Source organism: Ceratotherium simum, chromosome 26 (genome assembly GCF_057802395.1).
Source record: "Ceratotherium simum simum isolate JZ-2026a chromosome 26, ASM5780239v1, whole genome shotgun sequence".
Classification (NCBI taxonomy): domain Eukaryota; kingdom Metazoa; phylum Chordata; class Mammalia; order Perissodactyla; family Rhinocerotidae; genus Ceratotherium; species Ceratotherium simum.
Window position 1 is genome coordinate 10,060,060 of NC_141925.1, and position 17,943 is coordinate 10,078,002.

General features: G+C 40.1%; 1 protein-coding gene across 2 annotated transcripts in view; it reads right to left on the reverse strand.

Moving 5' to 3' along the window:
- Positions 1-17,943, reverse strand: part of ZC3H7A (zinc finger CCCH-type containing 7A) — a 34,404-nt gene continuing 16,461 nt past the window's right edge. The window contains exons 8-23 of one of the 2 annotated variants that reach the window (XM_087416975.1): positions 17,810-17,843; positions 17,046-17,329; positions 14,836-15,040; positions 13,685-13,749; positions 12,958-13,144; positions 11,787-11,948; positions 10,946-11,142; positions 10,579-10,679; positions 9,947-10,128; positions 9,453-9,529; positions 8,472-8,605; positions 7,957-8,062; positions 5,253-5,361; positions 3,596-3,729; positions 1,726-1,889; positions 1-934 (exon numbers count right to left, since the gene is read on the reverse strand). In XM_087416975.1, the coding sequence (XP_087273101.1) occupies positions 745-934; positions 1,726-1,889; positions 3,596-3,729; positions 5,253-5,361; positions 7,957-8,062; positions 8,472-8,605; positions 9,453-9,529; positions 9,947-10,128; positions 10,579-10,679; positions 10,946-11,142; positions 11,787-11,948; positions 12,958-13,144; positions 13,685-13,749; positions 14,836-15,040; positions 17,046-17,329; positions 17,810-17,843 (2,331 nt within the window). In that variant the 3' untranslated portion in view covers positions 1-744. Of the gene's footprint in view, positions 935-1,725; positions 1,890-3,595; positions 3,730-5,252; positions 5,362-7,678; positions 7,805-7,956; positions 8,063-8,471; positions 8,606-9,452; positions 9,530-9,946; positions 10,129-10,578; positions 10,680-10,945; positions 11,143-11,786; positions 11,949-12,957; positions 13,145-13,684; positions 13,750-14,835; positions 15,041-17,045; positions 17,330-17,809; positions 17,844-17,943 lie in introns of those variants that run through there. The other variant, XR_015548512.1, reaches the window with a different exon arrangement.

The following is a 17,943-nucleotide window of genomic DNA, read 5'->3' on the forward strand; positions in this document are numbered from 1 at the left end:
TATCTATATATAAAATCTTTATTACAGGCAATATTGGTCCATACACTACACAATACCAATAGTACAAGTTTAATCTTTCAAAATCATCATTTAAACAGCAAAAGACCAAGAAATAAAATTTGAGTCAACTGATTATTTTTCAAAATATTCTCAATGCACATTATCCTCAGTTCCCTTATTATAGTGAAACATACAAATACAGAAAAATACCCCATTTAACATATACTAGTGTTAAATGGTTATTTGGCTTAAAATCTGAGTTAAGAAAATCCTTTTTAGCAACCTACGTACAGATAAGTAGCAAACTTTATTACATTAAACAAATTCGTTCCGCTTAAAATGTGTAAAGAATTTCATCCATCATGTGTTTTGATCCCAGGACAGTGTTTATTCTCTCATCATCATGGTTCTTATCTGAACCATGGTTCTTATCTAAACCAACTCAAGGAGTTGTCCTAGACATATAACCTTATCCTCTTCCCCAACACACTTCATCCAAAAGTCTGTTCAACAGATGGCAACCGGGTGGCGGTCACTTCGCCACATGATGCCAATGGTGCCGTGAAAGCATGGCCAGACCTGTCAAACAGCCTGTTTTCCTACCTACTGTGGGTTGCTGCTCAGGAGGTACGATAGACGCCAATACAAGCAGAAAATCTGCAGCTCCTCTGCTACGTGCCTTGGAACACTTTCAATTTTTCTGGTCAATGCTCTGATTAGGTAACATACATAAAAGCCAGCATATTAGTTTAAATCTTTAAACAAAAAACTATATTTTCCAAAGTCATTATCATTTGGGGCAATTAAGTGATCTTTTCTTGCTTTGTTGAGCTTCATCTTTAGGGCATCTCTTCTTTCTTCCCATTCATGAAGTTCAGCGTTTCCATGTGCAAATTTACAGCTGCTTCCTTCCGTGCAGGTACCATTCATATACCTGTTAGGACAAGTCAGCTTGGTGAGTGTCCACAAGTCATTTATAAAAATCTACACGTCACTAGCTTTATGATTTTCATAAAACTTTTAGTTTAAAATCTTAAGCCTAAAAAAATGAGTATTTTACAGCCTTGACATCCACAATAGAGAAATTAATAAACTATTTAAATGTATTTAATGAAAAATACTGATTGATGGGGGAAAAAAGACTACATTCCTTCCTGATGCAGTAGAAAGAAATCAGAAGTGGCATTAAGTAAAAGATGTCTTCAACGGTTTTAGATTACATGGATCTAAACATGGAAATTAAATATAAACTGATTTAACAAAATGAGGAGCAATTCAAAATTATCTAGTTTTTCACTGAAAAATTTTCTAAGTAAACTTAAAGGAGTGACACTAACATTTTCCTTTGACTTAAGTTCCAGATTTACACTTGAAATAGAATTCAAACAGTTTCGAAACTGATGAACATCTACTATAAGCAACGTGGTAAAAGGTTACATGGTTCCCGCTGAGAACTCAGAGATGGTTTGGACAAATCTGAATGAACACACTTCTCTATTTAGTTACCTTAAGACATTTCAAACCAGTATCGGCAGACTGGTAAATCTTCTCATGTAACCACAGAAGAGTGAAGAAATAATGTTTAAGGAGCAGCCTTGAGCACAAATCCAAGCATCCAACATTACAAGACTTATCATCCAGATATTCTCTGTCCACTGACATAATAACCGTGAAAGTCATGTGAGATCAGCAGTTTTCATGTGGAAATTTAAGAGACCTACGTACCTATCACAAATACTAAAATATCCTGTTGGAAAGCGGTGCTGCCAGCAGTACTGGTCGTCTTCAGTGTGGAAAACCTTCTCCTTGTGCTTCTCCGAGGAGATGTGGCCTTGCCACTGCTTCTCACTGTTACAGTTCTTCCCACACATCCAGCAGTGGAAGTCCACCTAACGTGCACAAAGACACATGTCCCATCAGTGGTGTTGGCTGTGTCCCTCAATGTGTCAAACACTGTTCAGGGCACCAGGGGGACTAGAAACCACTCGACTCAAACCCAGACCCTATTCTCGGGAGCCCGTCTAGGAGAGGAGTCAGGCAAGAACATAAAACTCAAAGTCAGAACTAGGACCAAGGAAAGGATCCCGACACTGGGAGGCCTGCCAGAACACGAGGAGCAGAGAGCAGGGGGCAAGGATTCACCAGTGTCCAGGTGATAAGAACTGGTGTGCAAACAAAAGTGTCTGCGGGAGGACAAGGGGCAGGTTCTAACAAGGATTCTGGGAAGGATTAACACCATGAGGAAAAGCAGAGAGGACGTGAAAGCCCAGGGCTCACCAAGTGCAGAGGGACGGGCAGCAACTCCCTTCAGGGCACATGACCTGAGCCCCCGCTATGGGCAGGACTTTGGCCAGGTGCAGGGGAAGTACACATGCTGGGCAGACGCTGCCCGGGGGCCCAGACCTACAGAGAAGGAACTCTGGTATGGGGGGTGTAAGCGCCACCACAGATGCAGGCTCGAAGCGTTTCATAGTATTTCCCAAATGCCCTGGGTAAGAATCATCAGCAACACTGGATAGAACAGATTCCTGGAGACTCCCCAGGAGATTCTGACTCAGTATGTCTGGGGTGCAGACGAAGAGTCTGTCTTCTTAAACACCCCAGGTAAATCTCATGACCCAGCAAGTCTGGGTGATACCCTGCTCTGGGAATGGGAGGAGCACTTAAGAAAACGTGGCAAGGGAACCAGCACCGAGCCTTGGCAGAGAGGGAGGAGTTCCCAGGGCGCATCACAGGAAGAGAAATGGGGCAAGGCTGGGCCATAGACGTGACCTGGATCGAATGAATCAATATGGAGAGGTGCCAAAAAACAAAACAAGAAACGAGTAGCAGAGTAGCAGACGCATGCACTTATGTCATTTTAAAAAAAATGTGCCAGGCAGAAGTAGAGACTAAGAATAAATATGTCAGATAGGTAAACATGGCCTGGAAAAATACACACTGGATCTGGTCCCTCTGGGAAGGGGGACAAATGGGGTTCCAACTTTATCTGTAACATTTTATTTATTTTACAGAAGCAAATACAACAGAGTGTTAACATCAGTTCACTTGGGATAGAGGGCTCAAGATATTCATTATATTATCCTCTTTTTTGAAAATTTTAAAAGAAAACCAAAATAGTAAAAGACCACAGGTGACTTAATTTCTGCATAGAACCCTGGAGGCAGAGCCAGAGTATAGGCAGTAAGGAGGGCAGGAGGGACCTGGGTGGGTGGGGGAGCCCATGCGTCTGGGCACCTTTTATGGCCTGGCACTGGGATAAGTGTCACAGATTCAGTATACTTCACTTCCCATCACAACGCCACTTGGAGACGTTCAATAATCTACCCAGGGTCACAGGCTAGTAAGGAGAGGAACCAGGACCTAGACTCACAATATTCTGGCTCCCAAGTCAAACAAAGGATCAGAGAAAGGATGTTTTAGAATGAGGAGACTTAAGCTAATGGCAGGGAGCCACTGGAGAGAGAAGATGAAGATACTGGTGGAGGGCGGGCAGTGAGGGAGGGAGCCAGGTTCTGGAGAAGGAGGGACAGAAAAGACAGGCTCCACCAGTGGCTGGGAAGCAAAGGAGAGGCGAATAACCAACAGTACTCACGGTAACCTCGGCGTAATCTGTTGGCATGTGAATCTGTTTTCCGTTTTCCTTGTTTGACTGACTGGCTACATCATCACTTTTTTCATTTTTTTGACTCTTTAGCCAGAGTTCATAAAACTGCTCCATATCTTGTACTAAAGAAAAATGAATCACTTTCAGCAGCGAAGATTTAAATATACCATTTCAATACATGCGAGATCAGGCACACTTCTTCTATCAGTTGAAGGACATTTTCAAAAGAAAAGCGAGAGGGCTGAAGGGAGACTGATTATATTAGACAAGGAGATGGTTCACAACATCCAAGCAGCAGGTAAACGCTCATGGGCAAGCAGCAAATTCAGGACTGCCAGACTGCAAACATTTGTTTTCAAGATTAATTAACTCCTCCCTGCATTTGCAAGACACTTGGGGGTGTGTAATACTCAGAACCATCGTAAGGGTAGTGCTAAAAGGAAAGCCTTGGCAAGGCTTTATGTTGCCCCATGTTAAACACTCATCATCACTGTCATCACACGAGGCTACTCACATGGCTTAGGGGGCCTGGAGCTGATATGCTCCTCACTGTTTACTGAGAAAGATGAGAAACCTACTACTACTGGGACCGAGATCCTGACCCTGATGGGAGTCCATCAGTCAAGCCACACTCCCAGAGGATGGACATGCTGGGGTACAACTTACAACAACACAACTGTGACCAGGCCCTGGGCAGTGGCTGTGAGCTGCTTCCTATGGTAAGAACGAGTGTATTCTGCATTACTATCAAGTGCTAAAGCCAAGGTTTCTCAACCTCAGCACTGCTGACATTCTGGGCCAGACAATTCTTTGCTGTGGGGCTGTCCTGTGCACTGTAGGATGTTTAACAGCATCCCTAGACTCTACCCACTGGATGCCAGTGGGATGCATGACATCCCTGCAAGTCATGACAATAAAAATGTCTCCAGACACTGCCAAATGTCCCCAGGGGGATAGGAGTGTGTAGCCAAATTTATCCCCAGTGGCTGTATGTCCCTTCTCCAAGCACGAGAGTGAGAAGGAGCCCCGTCCACACAAGTCACTGAATTTTGACATGGTTGAAACACAGCAAGTGACGTGCCTAAATCCAACTGCTTCTTGTATTCTGGAGACTGCAGACTCTAAGCTGTCAGTAAACTTCCATCAGTTAAGATTAAAGAACAATGATCCTTGTAGTAAAACATTTTTTGGCCAAAAGAGAAAGGGTGCCCGAGGCCCCTTTCAAAGACTCCCATAGCAAACTTGAAGTTTGACCAAAATAAACATTCTCTCCTTGGGCCTTTGAATCTGGGCCTGTTCTACTAGTAAGGCCTCCGGGAAGAAACTTCCAGTTCTAACCCGATTGATTCAGGGGTGACTAGTCACAACGGGAGCAGATGATGGGATTTAAGCAGTCACGGAAGGACTGAAGTTCCCCGGACCATTTTTCAGGAACACACCTATGATGTCAAGGGATGCAGACCTATACATTCGTATCTAAGCAGACACAGACGTCAGGTTCTGCTCCACTGATAAAATGGCACCACTGTTTACAATGCAGACTGCTTTCTGTGCTCACAGGAAGCGGGCACAGTTACAGAGAGGAAAGAAACTTCAGGCGAGCCAGAGTTCACAGGTGTCCAGGCTACACCTCACACTGACTTACTCCCATTCTCTTTCATGTAAGTCCACACTTCCCGTTCCTCAGGACTGTGAGCAAAGGAGCAGTTTCCAACATACTGACACTTCTTCCCAGAAGCAATGTGATTGCACAGCTGTGTGAAGAAAACAGGAATATGCTTTAAGACAGAGCACACTTAGTAAAACTACCTAATTTGTACATTTCAGCAAAATAAGCATTATTATCCACGCTAATGCTGAGTAATATTTTAAAATGATTAATTTGATTCTATTCAAACTGACTATAAGCCCAAAATACATGAGATGCTATTAATATTAAGCTTTCTATCTCAAAATTTTTCCAAAGAAAATTTCCAAAAGAAAGGATGGAACTGGAGGATGGAACGTTTTCCTACAAGGAAGTGTCTACACACTCACTTATTCAGAGGAGCTGCTCTTAACACAGCAGAAATTTTTATCTCTGCAGCGCAGCCTCTGGCCCCTCAGCCTGACAGCCCCGACTCTCCCCTGCCCAACACTCAGGATGCCTCCTTGTCAGCACTTGGGAGCAGTAAGGAAACCGCAGACTACTCCAAAGGTACTAAACAGTGTCAGGAAAAAATCTCGACATTAGCTGACTTATAACCAATACTGGCAGCTAACCTCAGCCATAATTCACTAGATATGCATGGTCTAAAGACAAATATTACACTAACCAGGCCATCCAGTTACACAGCGTTCAAATAATATCTCTTCTGGTTATTTGCACTTTATTTTACAAAGTAAATACAGTGATACTGGTAAGAAAATAAAGTGATAGCAATCAGAACGCAGACTTCTCTAAGAACCACGACTATCAACACCCAGAAAACCTCCATCACTGAGCGCTCATTCTTAAATACCATCAACTTGTCTTTATAGAGCATAAATCCCAGTACAGTTAATTCTTAGCTTATCTTTGTGTTTCAACAGGAGCTGACCCAATATATTACTTAGTTTACATAATATTAGATGCTTAGCATTAGCTTTTGCTAAAAACCTAACAGCAGTCAGCCCTTAACACTCCACGTTTCCTCCCAGTGACCCCACCCTTACAATCTTTGGCATAAAGTCAGTAGTCAATAAAACATTCTTGTGACTGACTTTATCATATTCTTTTCCCAGTGAAACCCCAATAAGTACTTGTCAGGTATTACCAGGGAAACATTTACCATAGTCTTTCAAAGCTCAATGGTAAGGAGCAGGGAGAAGAGGAGATAATGGAGAAGGCCAGCCACTGTGCTGGGTTTTTACATAACACCATCTCATGTAATCTTCCCTATGATGGAATTATTCCCATTTACAGATGAGCAAACTGAGGCTGAGTAACTCGACTAGGTCCCTTCTGGCAGACTCTGAAGCCCAATCTCTTTCCACCTCACCACACTGTCTACACACATACACACACAGAGTATTACTACTTCTTTTAGAAAAAGGATCCGTTAGCAATAGCCAGTATGGTAGAAAAAAAAGAGGCAATAAGCTACTGTAACATTGCACGTGGTACAGCACATCCAAGATGAAAGGGTAATCGGCAGTCCTAGGCAGCTGCCTCATGAACTAGAAATGGTTCTCAATTGTCTTGGTTTTAACACATTAACAAAGTATTGAGGAATACACCCATAATCTCCATTATCTTTTAAAGCACAAGATATCAATGGTTCCAATCAACCTTCTTCCCCTCCTACAGGACCCACTGATTAAATCATCCAAATCTATGAGTCTAAAACCACTGTGGATGACACACAAGCATGCCACCTCCTTCAAAGACTGACCCTATCACCTGTATAAGTTTTACAGAGCGGCAAGGTACTCTGGGTAATAGGAAATTAATCTGTCTCTTCCTCAACTCTTTCTGGCAATTCAGACAGCGAGGCCTCATTTACGGAGGACCTCTGCAATCCACCTGCACTGCTTCTCTGGGCAAAAGGTTCTCTCCGTATTTCCTCCATCAGGGCCGAGAGGTTACTACGTGTCTACGCCCCAGGGACCTTGTCCATTAACTCACACAGTGAGATCCTGCAGACTCTCTCTAGACCCTCTCCCTTGTGAAGAGGAGAGTCCTGGGCCAACTCAAGGGGTTTGCTCAGAAAATCATCTTCAAAACCACATAAGGTACCAAGATAAAACGTGCCACCGCATGAACGAAATACTGCCCTAACTTTAAGTTGCTCTAGTATTTTCATTCTAAGTGTTGTTGAGGAGCATGTTCCTCTAACAGTGAACATTTTTCTTTTGGGTTACTTTTTGAAAGTCCTATAAAGTTGGGTACATTTTAGCTGGTATCCATTGCTTCAGTGAAAGAGATAGGCATGAATGAAACAACTCATCAACAGCATTCGTAATAATACGGAAGGCCTTGGGTTTGATATCAAAGTTAAGGAATCAAATTTAAATGAAAGTCTCTTCCATTCCCTCCCAAAAGTAATTCACCTGAAAAATAAGTTAAATCACGCCCATAACTGTTTCTCCATTCTCTATTTCTCGATAATCTGTTTTTCCAAGTAACTCATAAAATTCCAACCAATCTGAAAACTGTCACAGAACCACACACACATACTAAAGGGAAGGAAAAGAAGAGAAGACCATTTAAATTTCATTATTATGACGAGCATTATTTAAAGAACTCCAGTTTCAATCTGAATTACTACTACTTTCTAAAGATTTGAAATGCCTAATAAAAAAAAGTGGCTTAAAAATTACGTATGTACATCAAACTGTAAAGGCATTTGTTTCTTTGTGGGGAGAGGACGGATGTTCATCCACTTCTTACGTTCAATAGACATCACTCTCATCGCACGACGATCTTTGGTCCACCTAAGAAAAATGGAGTTCAGAAAAAACAAAGACACACGGGCAAAGGCATCATATAAAGGGACAGGTACAAAGTTTGTACCTAAAGGACCAGAGATTTTTTTCTCAACTCTTCTAAAAGAAACACCTTATGATTCTGTCATTTCATTTCCTGTCGATATTTGTAAATAAACATTCTCTACGAATCCTAAACAAAGAACTGGTAAAACACAGAAAAAACACTATTGAATCTTGTTGAATTCTTAGCCACTAAGGCCTAAAAATCTCTTCCCTTTTGCTTTGTAATTACTCCTACATCATCTACTTTCCTCTGCTCTCTTCACTTAATCTTTTTCCTCAGATGCATGATTTCACACCTATGAAGCAGGTAATTATGAAATCGGCATTGTTTCCACACACACACACTACTTACGAATGTCTTGCTTTTGCACTGCAATATTTTCTGTTTTTGTCTGGTTCGATGACTTGACCATTTCTCAGACACTGAGCACACACAAATTTTATCTTCATATTAAGAGATCCAGGCATTATTTGATTGCCAAGTACCTTAAACAATTGAAAGATCAGTTTTAATTTTAACACAAAACCAGTTTTCTGAGAACAAAATACTGAATCGCCATGCATTTTTTTTCATAATAGCATACAACTTTTGTTTTTGTCCAGTTTGATGATTTGACGATTATACATACGATCTGATAACTAAATCTCCAATTCTCCATCCAAATGCAAGAGAATATGATACAAGCAGATTACAGACACCAAACCTCAATTTATGAAAGTCAGCTTTGGAGGTGATGAATGGAATGGGGCGGGGTGGGCAGGGGGGAGGCGGTTAGTGGATAAAGTTTTGCCAGGTGGGAAGCAAAACTACAAACAATCCATCTCCCTTACTCTAAGAATCCCCATAGCCCAAGACCCCAGCTGTTTTGTCGATTAAGCTGAATAAGAAAACTGTATCCTACACCCTTGGTAGGTATTATAGGATGCCTAATTTTTTTTATGATGATCAACTAAAATTCAGAATTCTGGGCCGGCCCTGTGGCTTGGTGGTTAAGTGCGGGCGCTGCGATGCTGGTGGCCCGGGTTCGGATCCCGGGTGCGCATCGAGGCACCACCTCTCCGTTCATCCTGAGGCCGAGTCCCACATACAGCAACTAGAAGGATGTGCAGCTACGACACACAACTATCCACTGGGGCTTTGGGGGGAAAAATAAAATAAATAAAATCTTTGAAAAAAATAAAATTCAGAATTCTTTTTCACATTAAGAATTACTCAACTCAACATTAAGAAAGTAACTGGACTGTAAGTGTAAACCACATCTGCCAACAACTAACATCCATGAGGCCATTCCAGAAAGCACACCAAATGCAGAAAGTACGCAAGAGAAAATACCTGAGCTCCAGGAACGTTTGCTTCCAAATTTTGCCAATATCGTTTAGATTCTTGAGCAATAGCATCATGTGAGATACCTGGGAAATATACAAGCCTTCCTTTAGGTTCTCTGAATAGTAATAGTCCACCAATCTGGTTCTAGTGAGACTCACTTCCCTAATTATCCCCACGTAGTGTAATCTATCACCAAGGATGAATGAATATCACATTATTCTTTTCCAAAACGAAGTATTTACAAATATAGGTCTTGGTGGCTTCTGAGCAATCTTTCTTCCTCACAAATCCATACTACATGCATGAACTTGTACTGGCAATTACACGAGACCATACTCAAAATAGGCCACTCTAAAAATGAAAAGTGACCACACAGTTTAAAGCTCAGGATAAAATCAACAGTGTTGTCCCATCAGGTTGATGGAGAAGGGGCTCCAATACCGTTTCATCAAACCCTGACTGTGCTGGAGGAGACATTTCTCAACCGTGCACAAACCTACCTGTTTCATTCTGCAATATCCAGACTTTCAATTCTACAAGACTATGCGCATAAAAGCACTCATCTTCCCTTAAACAGCCATATCGAACCTCATGGCGACATAAATCAAGCTGACATTGACCATGAAAAGAACGTATTTTGGAGTATTTTACTGTTGTCTCTCGCAAAATGTGGACAAGGCACCTAAGATGAAAATGGAGTGACATTTTAATATTGTCCTGCCATAGCTTTTAAAAACATATATATGTGTATATATATATATATAAATGTCAAGTTCTAGACTGAAGATACATTTTAAATCTTTATCAGAAAAAATAAATCACTGTTTGCAATTGTTAGGTTAATTGGGGAGGAGGAGGATAATTATATATTAAGCCATAAAATACTTAAAATACCTAAATCCACGTCATGAGAAGCAATAAATCAGTAATGTTTTTCTGTATTAAGTATCAATTTAATAAATCATTTTTTAATTCTCAGCAAAATCTAGTAATAGACCTTTTTTAAATACTCATCGTCTTTCAAAACAACTAAAAGAGAGACGAGATGTCTGGGCGGATACTACCCTGTTTTTATTTGAATCTAAAAAAGAATCTATTTTATCACTATAAAAATTAGAAACTACCAACATACTTATTGTCTTCAAACTCATGCTTTGTAACCGGGTGAGAGCAAGAAGAAGAATTATCTTTATTTCTTTTACTTATCATTCTAGGCTTATGATCAAAACATTTCTGGAATAGACAGAGAAGAAGAATTATCACAAAAACGTAATACAAAATAGAACTTTTGTATCACACTTATACATTACACACTTATACCAATTAATATTAAATATGAAGTCTTAATACTATTCTTTTGGACAACAGTAGTAGCTACCCTTGTTGAGTGAATGCTTTATCATATGGCAGGCCCTGCGCTAAGTACCATATACTTCCGGGCTTGCAGCTCAGATACCATCACCAATTTTACAGCAGAAAATAAGGTTTGGAGAAAGTACCTCGCAAAGAAATATAAACTCTCCCAGATGCTCTTGGAGAAGTTTGAATATAGTAAGGTTGACCTTTCCATTGCCACCAAAAAAAGCCTCTCTACTGAAGGCCCCTTTCCGCTCCAGAGTCCAGACGTCTATCTCTTCTTGGCAATAAGCAAATGTGCAGTGGCCTGAATACCTACATTCCTCCTCAGCAGCAACATCTAGAAAGACATTTAAAACGTGGGACATTGTTTTTTCAAAGCCAATGAATATTAAACACATTTAGGGCATCATTTGAATCTTTATAACGATTCATGGATAGCTTCAAACAAGGAGATGCATTTTACTACGCAGGGATAGTATTAACTCTTTAAAAAAGACAGCACCGTAAGTCTAAATTATTTTTCTTTCAGACAGAGAAAAAAGCCTTGATACTCCCATGCACTCCATCTTAGTTTAAAAAATCATCTCAGGACATTCGGAGCTCGTTCAGATGAAGCTGTTTTGACAAAAATGAAAATACTAAGTTCTCTCAAAACCAACTTAAAAGAGCCATATTTTCAAAGCCTTAGTCCAGTGTTCTGATTCTGTTTAGACTAAGTCAGAGAACTTAAAGTTTGAGACAGTTTTGTTCAAAACCTGGGCAAAGCCCTGTTTCCGTAAAAATAATAAAACATACACTATATAAGAAGTTAAAAACAGAGGTAAAAACAATATAAAAAATACTAATGTCTCAATCCAAGGAACTTGCTATTAACTCTATCTAAATATTTTTGGTAAAGTAATACTGGAGCCATCATAATAAATGTAGCAAATCACTTATCACTTATGTAATGTATACCAATTAAGTAATTATGGTACATACCTTTACATATATAATAAGGTCCTTCATAATTTGTTTTTGTTGGTCTTGGACGTATTTTTTTCCATGATTTATCTTCAACATTCTTTATTCTACCAATCAAAATATCTTTCTTACATTTATGATCTATATTAGCATGGTAAGTGAAATCCATTAACTTAGGGCCTGAAAAACATATAAAAAAGACTGCTCATATGCACCAAAAGTATCATTTCATTTTACAGGCATATTTACAAGATGTCAGCAGATGGATATTGATTATTAAACTCCCATAAAAATCTCATTTTCATAACCCCTAAACGTAAACAAGCTACTGAAGTAATTTTTGCCTTTTATGCTGTTTGTCAGACAACACTAAGTTCTATTCAACACCAGTCCTCCCCAAACATATGCTTATTTAACTACTAGGATAGGAATTCTGATGGCCTCCAAAGGTAAAGAACACTGTTAAATACACAACTAAGAAAAAAAATGAATTTGGGTCCAGTTTAGAATAAATTGTGTTTCTATCACTTGACTTAGGAGTAAAGATATGAAACAAACCAAGAGAAAGTACTTTACTTTTCACAGACATTATATCATATACTGGTCTTAAAATGCTCTATTTGAAAATGATCAAGTTCTTTTTTTTGTGTGTGTGTGAGGAGGCTCGGCCCTGAGCTAACATCTGCCAATCCTCCTCTTTTTGCTGAGGAAGACTGGCCCTGAGCTAACATCCATGCCCATCTTCCTCCACTTCATATGGGATGCCGCCACAGCATGGCTTGACAAGCGGTGCATCGGTGCGCATCCAGGACCCGAACCGGCGAACCCCGGGCCGCTGCAGCGGAGTGCGTGCACTTAACCGCTTGCACCACCGGGCCGGCCCTAGATCAAGTTCTTAAACATATACTTAGAACATGAAAAATTTCATGAAAATTTCAATAAGCTTTCAAAATCAGGTAAATATTCTATTCCATATGACTCTATAAATAAAATTATATCAAATAAGAACAGAAACTTATCCTATTAGACTCCAAAGACCCCAAATCAATCATTGCTGCTTCTTGAGAAAGAATTCAAATAGTGATTGAAGAGTCACACTAGCTGGTGTTTTCCACATGTATTTACAAATTCCTAAGAACTCAGGTTATTGATGAGTTTAATATTGTTTGCTCCTTTGTTTGGTCCTGACCTGATTTTACAAAACAGATCTGGCAAGCTTGTCTCAATTCATGAGTTCCTTCGAGGGGGTGTCTGGGGTTCACTGATGAAGGCGGTTTAGTAACTGCACTTCCAAAAAAGTTTCCAAAGTCATTTCTAGGGTGACTTGAAATTCCCAAGAAAGTCTCAGAAGCAAACAAACTGCCTGGTCCATCCATCTGCAAGAAGAGCAAGGGAGAAACAGAAAACAGCCAGCGAATATCGCACGGTTACCAGAGGACATGAGTTCATCCGGAAAATCAGAGATTCTTCACACACTGAAGTTGGTCTTATTCTGTCCTTAAGGAGCGTCTACTTAAAATCTGTTTCTTTCTACATTTTCCTCTCTTCGGGTCTCTAAGCCCCTCCCCCACTTTTTGGGATTCTCGATGAGTTGTTCAAAGCGATAGGTGATCGTTCTGCTCCAACAGCAAACACATTGTATGCGCCCTGATCTTATATCTCCTTGTCGTGTTTTCGCTGTGCTAATGCCTCTTACACTGTCAGCTAAGGTGATTAATTTGCTGTGACAGATCCAGTCTTAAACACAGAGCATGTATTACTGGATGTTCCAGAGAGTCTTATTTTAACGCTATTTCCCACAGCACACACAAAATTTAAGGGAGAATGTCATGTTCTTTCAAATAACTAAGTTACTTAAGTAAAAGACCTATTTTCAGTTTAAGCGATGTATTGACAAAAGAGGAAGTGGCACTTACAAGTAAAAGGGAAGAATTACTGCTGTTAAGCGATGTTCCCTCTCTAGAAGTTGAGGTGGACAGATCTAAAATAATAAAAAAACTTCAACAGACCTTCTCATTCTAATCATGGAATAAGAACATCAGGGCTTAGTAGCTGACTATGGCTTCCCACATTTTCTTCCCATCCCAATTCCTAGCAGCTTTCTTGCTCATTACTGACACTCAAAGAGGGCTATGGAGTTTTTCTTTTCCTCTAGAAACCATGGGCATAAACAACCCTTAGAGAAACAAACAAATAAAAAGCTATTTCCAGAGACAAGGTAAGGCAAGGCCTACCAAGTGGGACTGTTAAAAATGACTAAGAAAATAACTCATATTCAAAATGGGAAAAGAGCCTCTTCTTTTGAGAACACGAAGCAGGAACTCACCATAACATTAAGAAAATCAGTAAGCTTCAATTACTTTCTTTTTCTCAGTCTACATTCAGTTATTTCCTCTCTGCACTTCTGTCTCCCACAAATTTGAGTTTCTTCAGTTGCCAATCTTTATATCAATTATTTTGATTTTTGTCCCTTCAACCATGTAACTATGCCTCAGAAAAATATTAAGATTTTTATCATTATTGTTGAAAAGTATGTATTCAACCTAGGATTCCAGAAACAGGAGTCAGACTAAAAATTCAGCAATCCTTTGTAAAACTAAGGCATCAGGCATAGTTTGCTGAGCTGAATGAATGAAGCCTAAAACAGACAGATCTAATTGTTATTCTGAACACTGATCTTAAATTAGTCTTAACTAAGTATTTGCCCAGTTCAGAATTTAAAAGGATAACCTATCTTTATGATCCTTTAAGATGGGCACACCTTTCTTGGAGAAAACGTTAAAAGCCGTTTCACCTCCCAAAACAATAGACACCCAGCTTCACAAACTATCTTATAAAAAACCAGTGCCACATACAATCCTGTTCTCATGGCTCGGCTTCTTGACCTCCACAATGGCACAGTTAATCCAGGTGAATTTAAAACTGAAGGTGTAGTTTTCATATTTTCAGCTACAATGAAAATAACTCAAGTACCAACTACCTAGAATTAGTTAAATAATTGTCAAACACAAATTCACTTTTTTAGACAATTAACTGCAACTGTTTACATAAATGGCTCGATTCTTACCTCGTTTGGATTCACTCATTGAAAATGAATTTAAAGAAGAACAGAAATCTTCTAAGGATGAAGCCAAAGGTGGATACAATTCTGAGAAGGAGGCTGGAGGAGCATACCTCGCACCAATGGGCAAGGTGCCCAAAAGAGATGCCGAAAAGGGCATGCTAGGGGTGACACTGGCTGTCGGAAGGGGTCCTCTGACTAAAGCCGATGGCTAGAAAAGAAAAAAGATTTGCTTAAAACCCATGAAACTCAGTTCCAAGTTGGTTGAACTGTTTTTTTTTTAAATAATAACTTTATTTATTTATTTTTCCCCCAAAGCCCCAGTAGATAGTTGTATGTCATAGTTGCACATCCTCCTAGGTGCTGTATGTGGGACGCAGCCTCAGCACGGCAGGAGAAGCGGTGCGTCGGCGCGTGCCCGGGATCCGAACCCGGGCTGCCAGTAGTGGAGCATGCGCACTTAACCGCTAAGCCAGGGGGCCGGCCCAAGGTTGAACTGTTTTAATATCAGCATATAAAAACAAATGATTACATTGGGTAATGATGTTACCTAACAAAGTTGAAATCAAAATCAAGACTCTGTAGAGAAATCTAAGCTACTGAGTTTACTTCTTTTCAAGCCCACTTTTAAAAGGGATTGAGGTGTGACGTCTAATACTATTTTAATAAAATGTGACATTCATGTTTCATTTTCAAAACTTCCTTGTGATTCCCCACCCTCACCTGACCATAAGGCTCATGAAAATCAGCTTCACTCAAGAGGAACTGTGAGGACAAGTGTAGTGGCTGAGGCAGAAGGAAGAGTGCTCAAGAGAAGGGAACTGGAGAAGCTGGAAGGACTGGGACCATCTTGCCGGAGATGTGACTTTACAATCTCACAAGAACAAATAGAGCGCTACCTTCCCACACCCCATCAAAGTGACAATTTATCGAGAGCTTCCATGGGCCTTATCCTATGATGTCATATAGTATCTATTTAATTCTTATAACTCTCTGAGATATATCCTACTGTGATCGCCACCGTAGAGATGAGGCAACTGAAGAGCTGAGAGGCCAAGTAACTTGCCCAAGATCACCCGGGTAAGAATCAAACCCGGGTCTGTCTGCCTTTTACATATTCTTCTTCCCTCAGTCAACTCCACGTGGACACCACCTACTTCACCACCCTGGAAACCAGCTCTGAATTTCTCTCCCTCATCATCATCATCATATTACTGCTGCTACTATTTTTTTTTTTTTTGTGAGGAAGACCAGCCCTGAGCCAAATCCGATGCCAATCCTCCTCTTTTTTGCTGAGAAAGACTGGCCTTGGGCTGACATCTGTGCCCATCTTCCTCTACTTTATATGGGACGCTGCCATAGCGTGGCTTAAGAAGTTGTGCGTCGGCACGCGCCTGGGATCCGAACCGGCGAACTCCGGGCCGCCGCAGCACAGTGCGGGCACTTAACTGCTTGCGCCACCGGGCTGGCCCCACTGCTTCTACTATTTTAATATACTTTATGGAAGACGTCAGTAAACTTTTCCTATAAAGGGCCACATATTAGATATTTTAGGCTTTGTGAGCCACATAGTCTCTGTTGCAACTACTCAACTCTGTTGTTGCAGTGTCATAAAATGTTTTTGTGTGTCATAAAATATTATTCTCTTTTCTTTCTTCCAACCATGTAAAAATGTAAAAACCACTCTAGGTTTGCTGGCATACAAAAACTGGCAGCAGGAGAGATCTGGCCTGTGGTTACAGTTTGCTGACCCCTGCTTTATGGTATATGGTTACCAGAGAATTATCCTTAAGGAATGAGAAGTCCTTAATCCATAAAACTTCTTTTTTCCTTAAATATCAAATGCCTATTCTTTGTCAGAATGTTAAATTTACCCTTTCCGTAACACATGATCCCAATATGACTTGAAGAAAAATTGCCTAATTACTAGACAGCATGTTTCTTTTTTTATTTCAAAGATGACCCAACTAGCCAGTTACCACCAGAGAAGGACAAAAGTAATTTTCAAGACAAATAACCCAAAGTTTAGCCTATAGGCAGTACTGAAAATATCTAGCAGGTTATACTACAATTTAAAACAAATTAAGCCCAAAAAAGAAAACCAACAAAACAAAAAAAAAAACAAAAATTAGAAAAAAAAAAAAAAAAAAGAAAAAAAAAAAAAGTAAAACAAATTAAGCCTGCCTTCAGAAGAAAGGAGTAACACTGAAATTTACCATAACAGTTTCATTAGTTTCAGGTGCAGAATCAAGGAGGTCGTCTATTTCATCTCCCAGGACCATATCCCCATCATCTAAAAAAGCTTCTGGCATAGTGAAGGGGATCTTTCCTCCGTTTGCCAAGACTGTAGATGGCAGTGCGCTCTCTTCCACTTGCAGGGGCAAAACAGAACTTAAGGGCATAACGGGAACTGAGGCCAGCTCACTTCCGACTTGGTGAGAAAAGCTGGATGCAGGTATAGAAACAAGAGGAACTGCTTCTTGCCTCGGAGTGAATAAATCTGTAACATGGACGGAAATGTACTCGCTCATTTTCAGTGCACTTACATAATACTAGGGTCAACAGCCAATCAGAGAGAAAACGAAGAGCTAGGTAAAAATACAAAAGCAATTATAAAAAATAGACAGCTATAACAGAAAAACCAATTCAAATAAAAGGATAAAAGTAATTCTAAAAATAATTTGTTTTACCCAGGAACGGACATATTCACTTGTGAAAACTTTTCCTTCCTCCTTGAAATGCCTGAACCCCTTTTGGGCAGAGCTACTAGACAGTGGAAGGGCCATAACGGGTGTTCAACAATTGCTTACTGACATTCAATATTATCAATCAGTCACTCGCCAGCACATCCAGAAGCATAAAGGTGGTTTTTGAAATTATTCTTGCTTTAATACTAAAAACCGTAATCTTATTTGACATTATAACACGTATAATGTCTAATGTTGGACTTTTCAGATTAAGATGACATGTAAAAACATACCTGGCTCAATATCTTCCACAGAACAGTTCAAAGCCTAGAAATTAAACCAAATAACGGATCATAGTATTTTCAGGATTCTAAACTATGAAGCAATCTATAAAACTCACTCTAAGAGAGGAATGCAGGTTCTCACA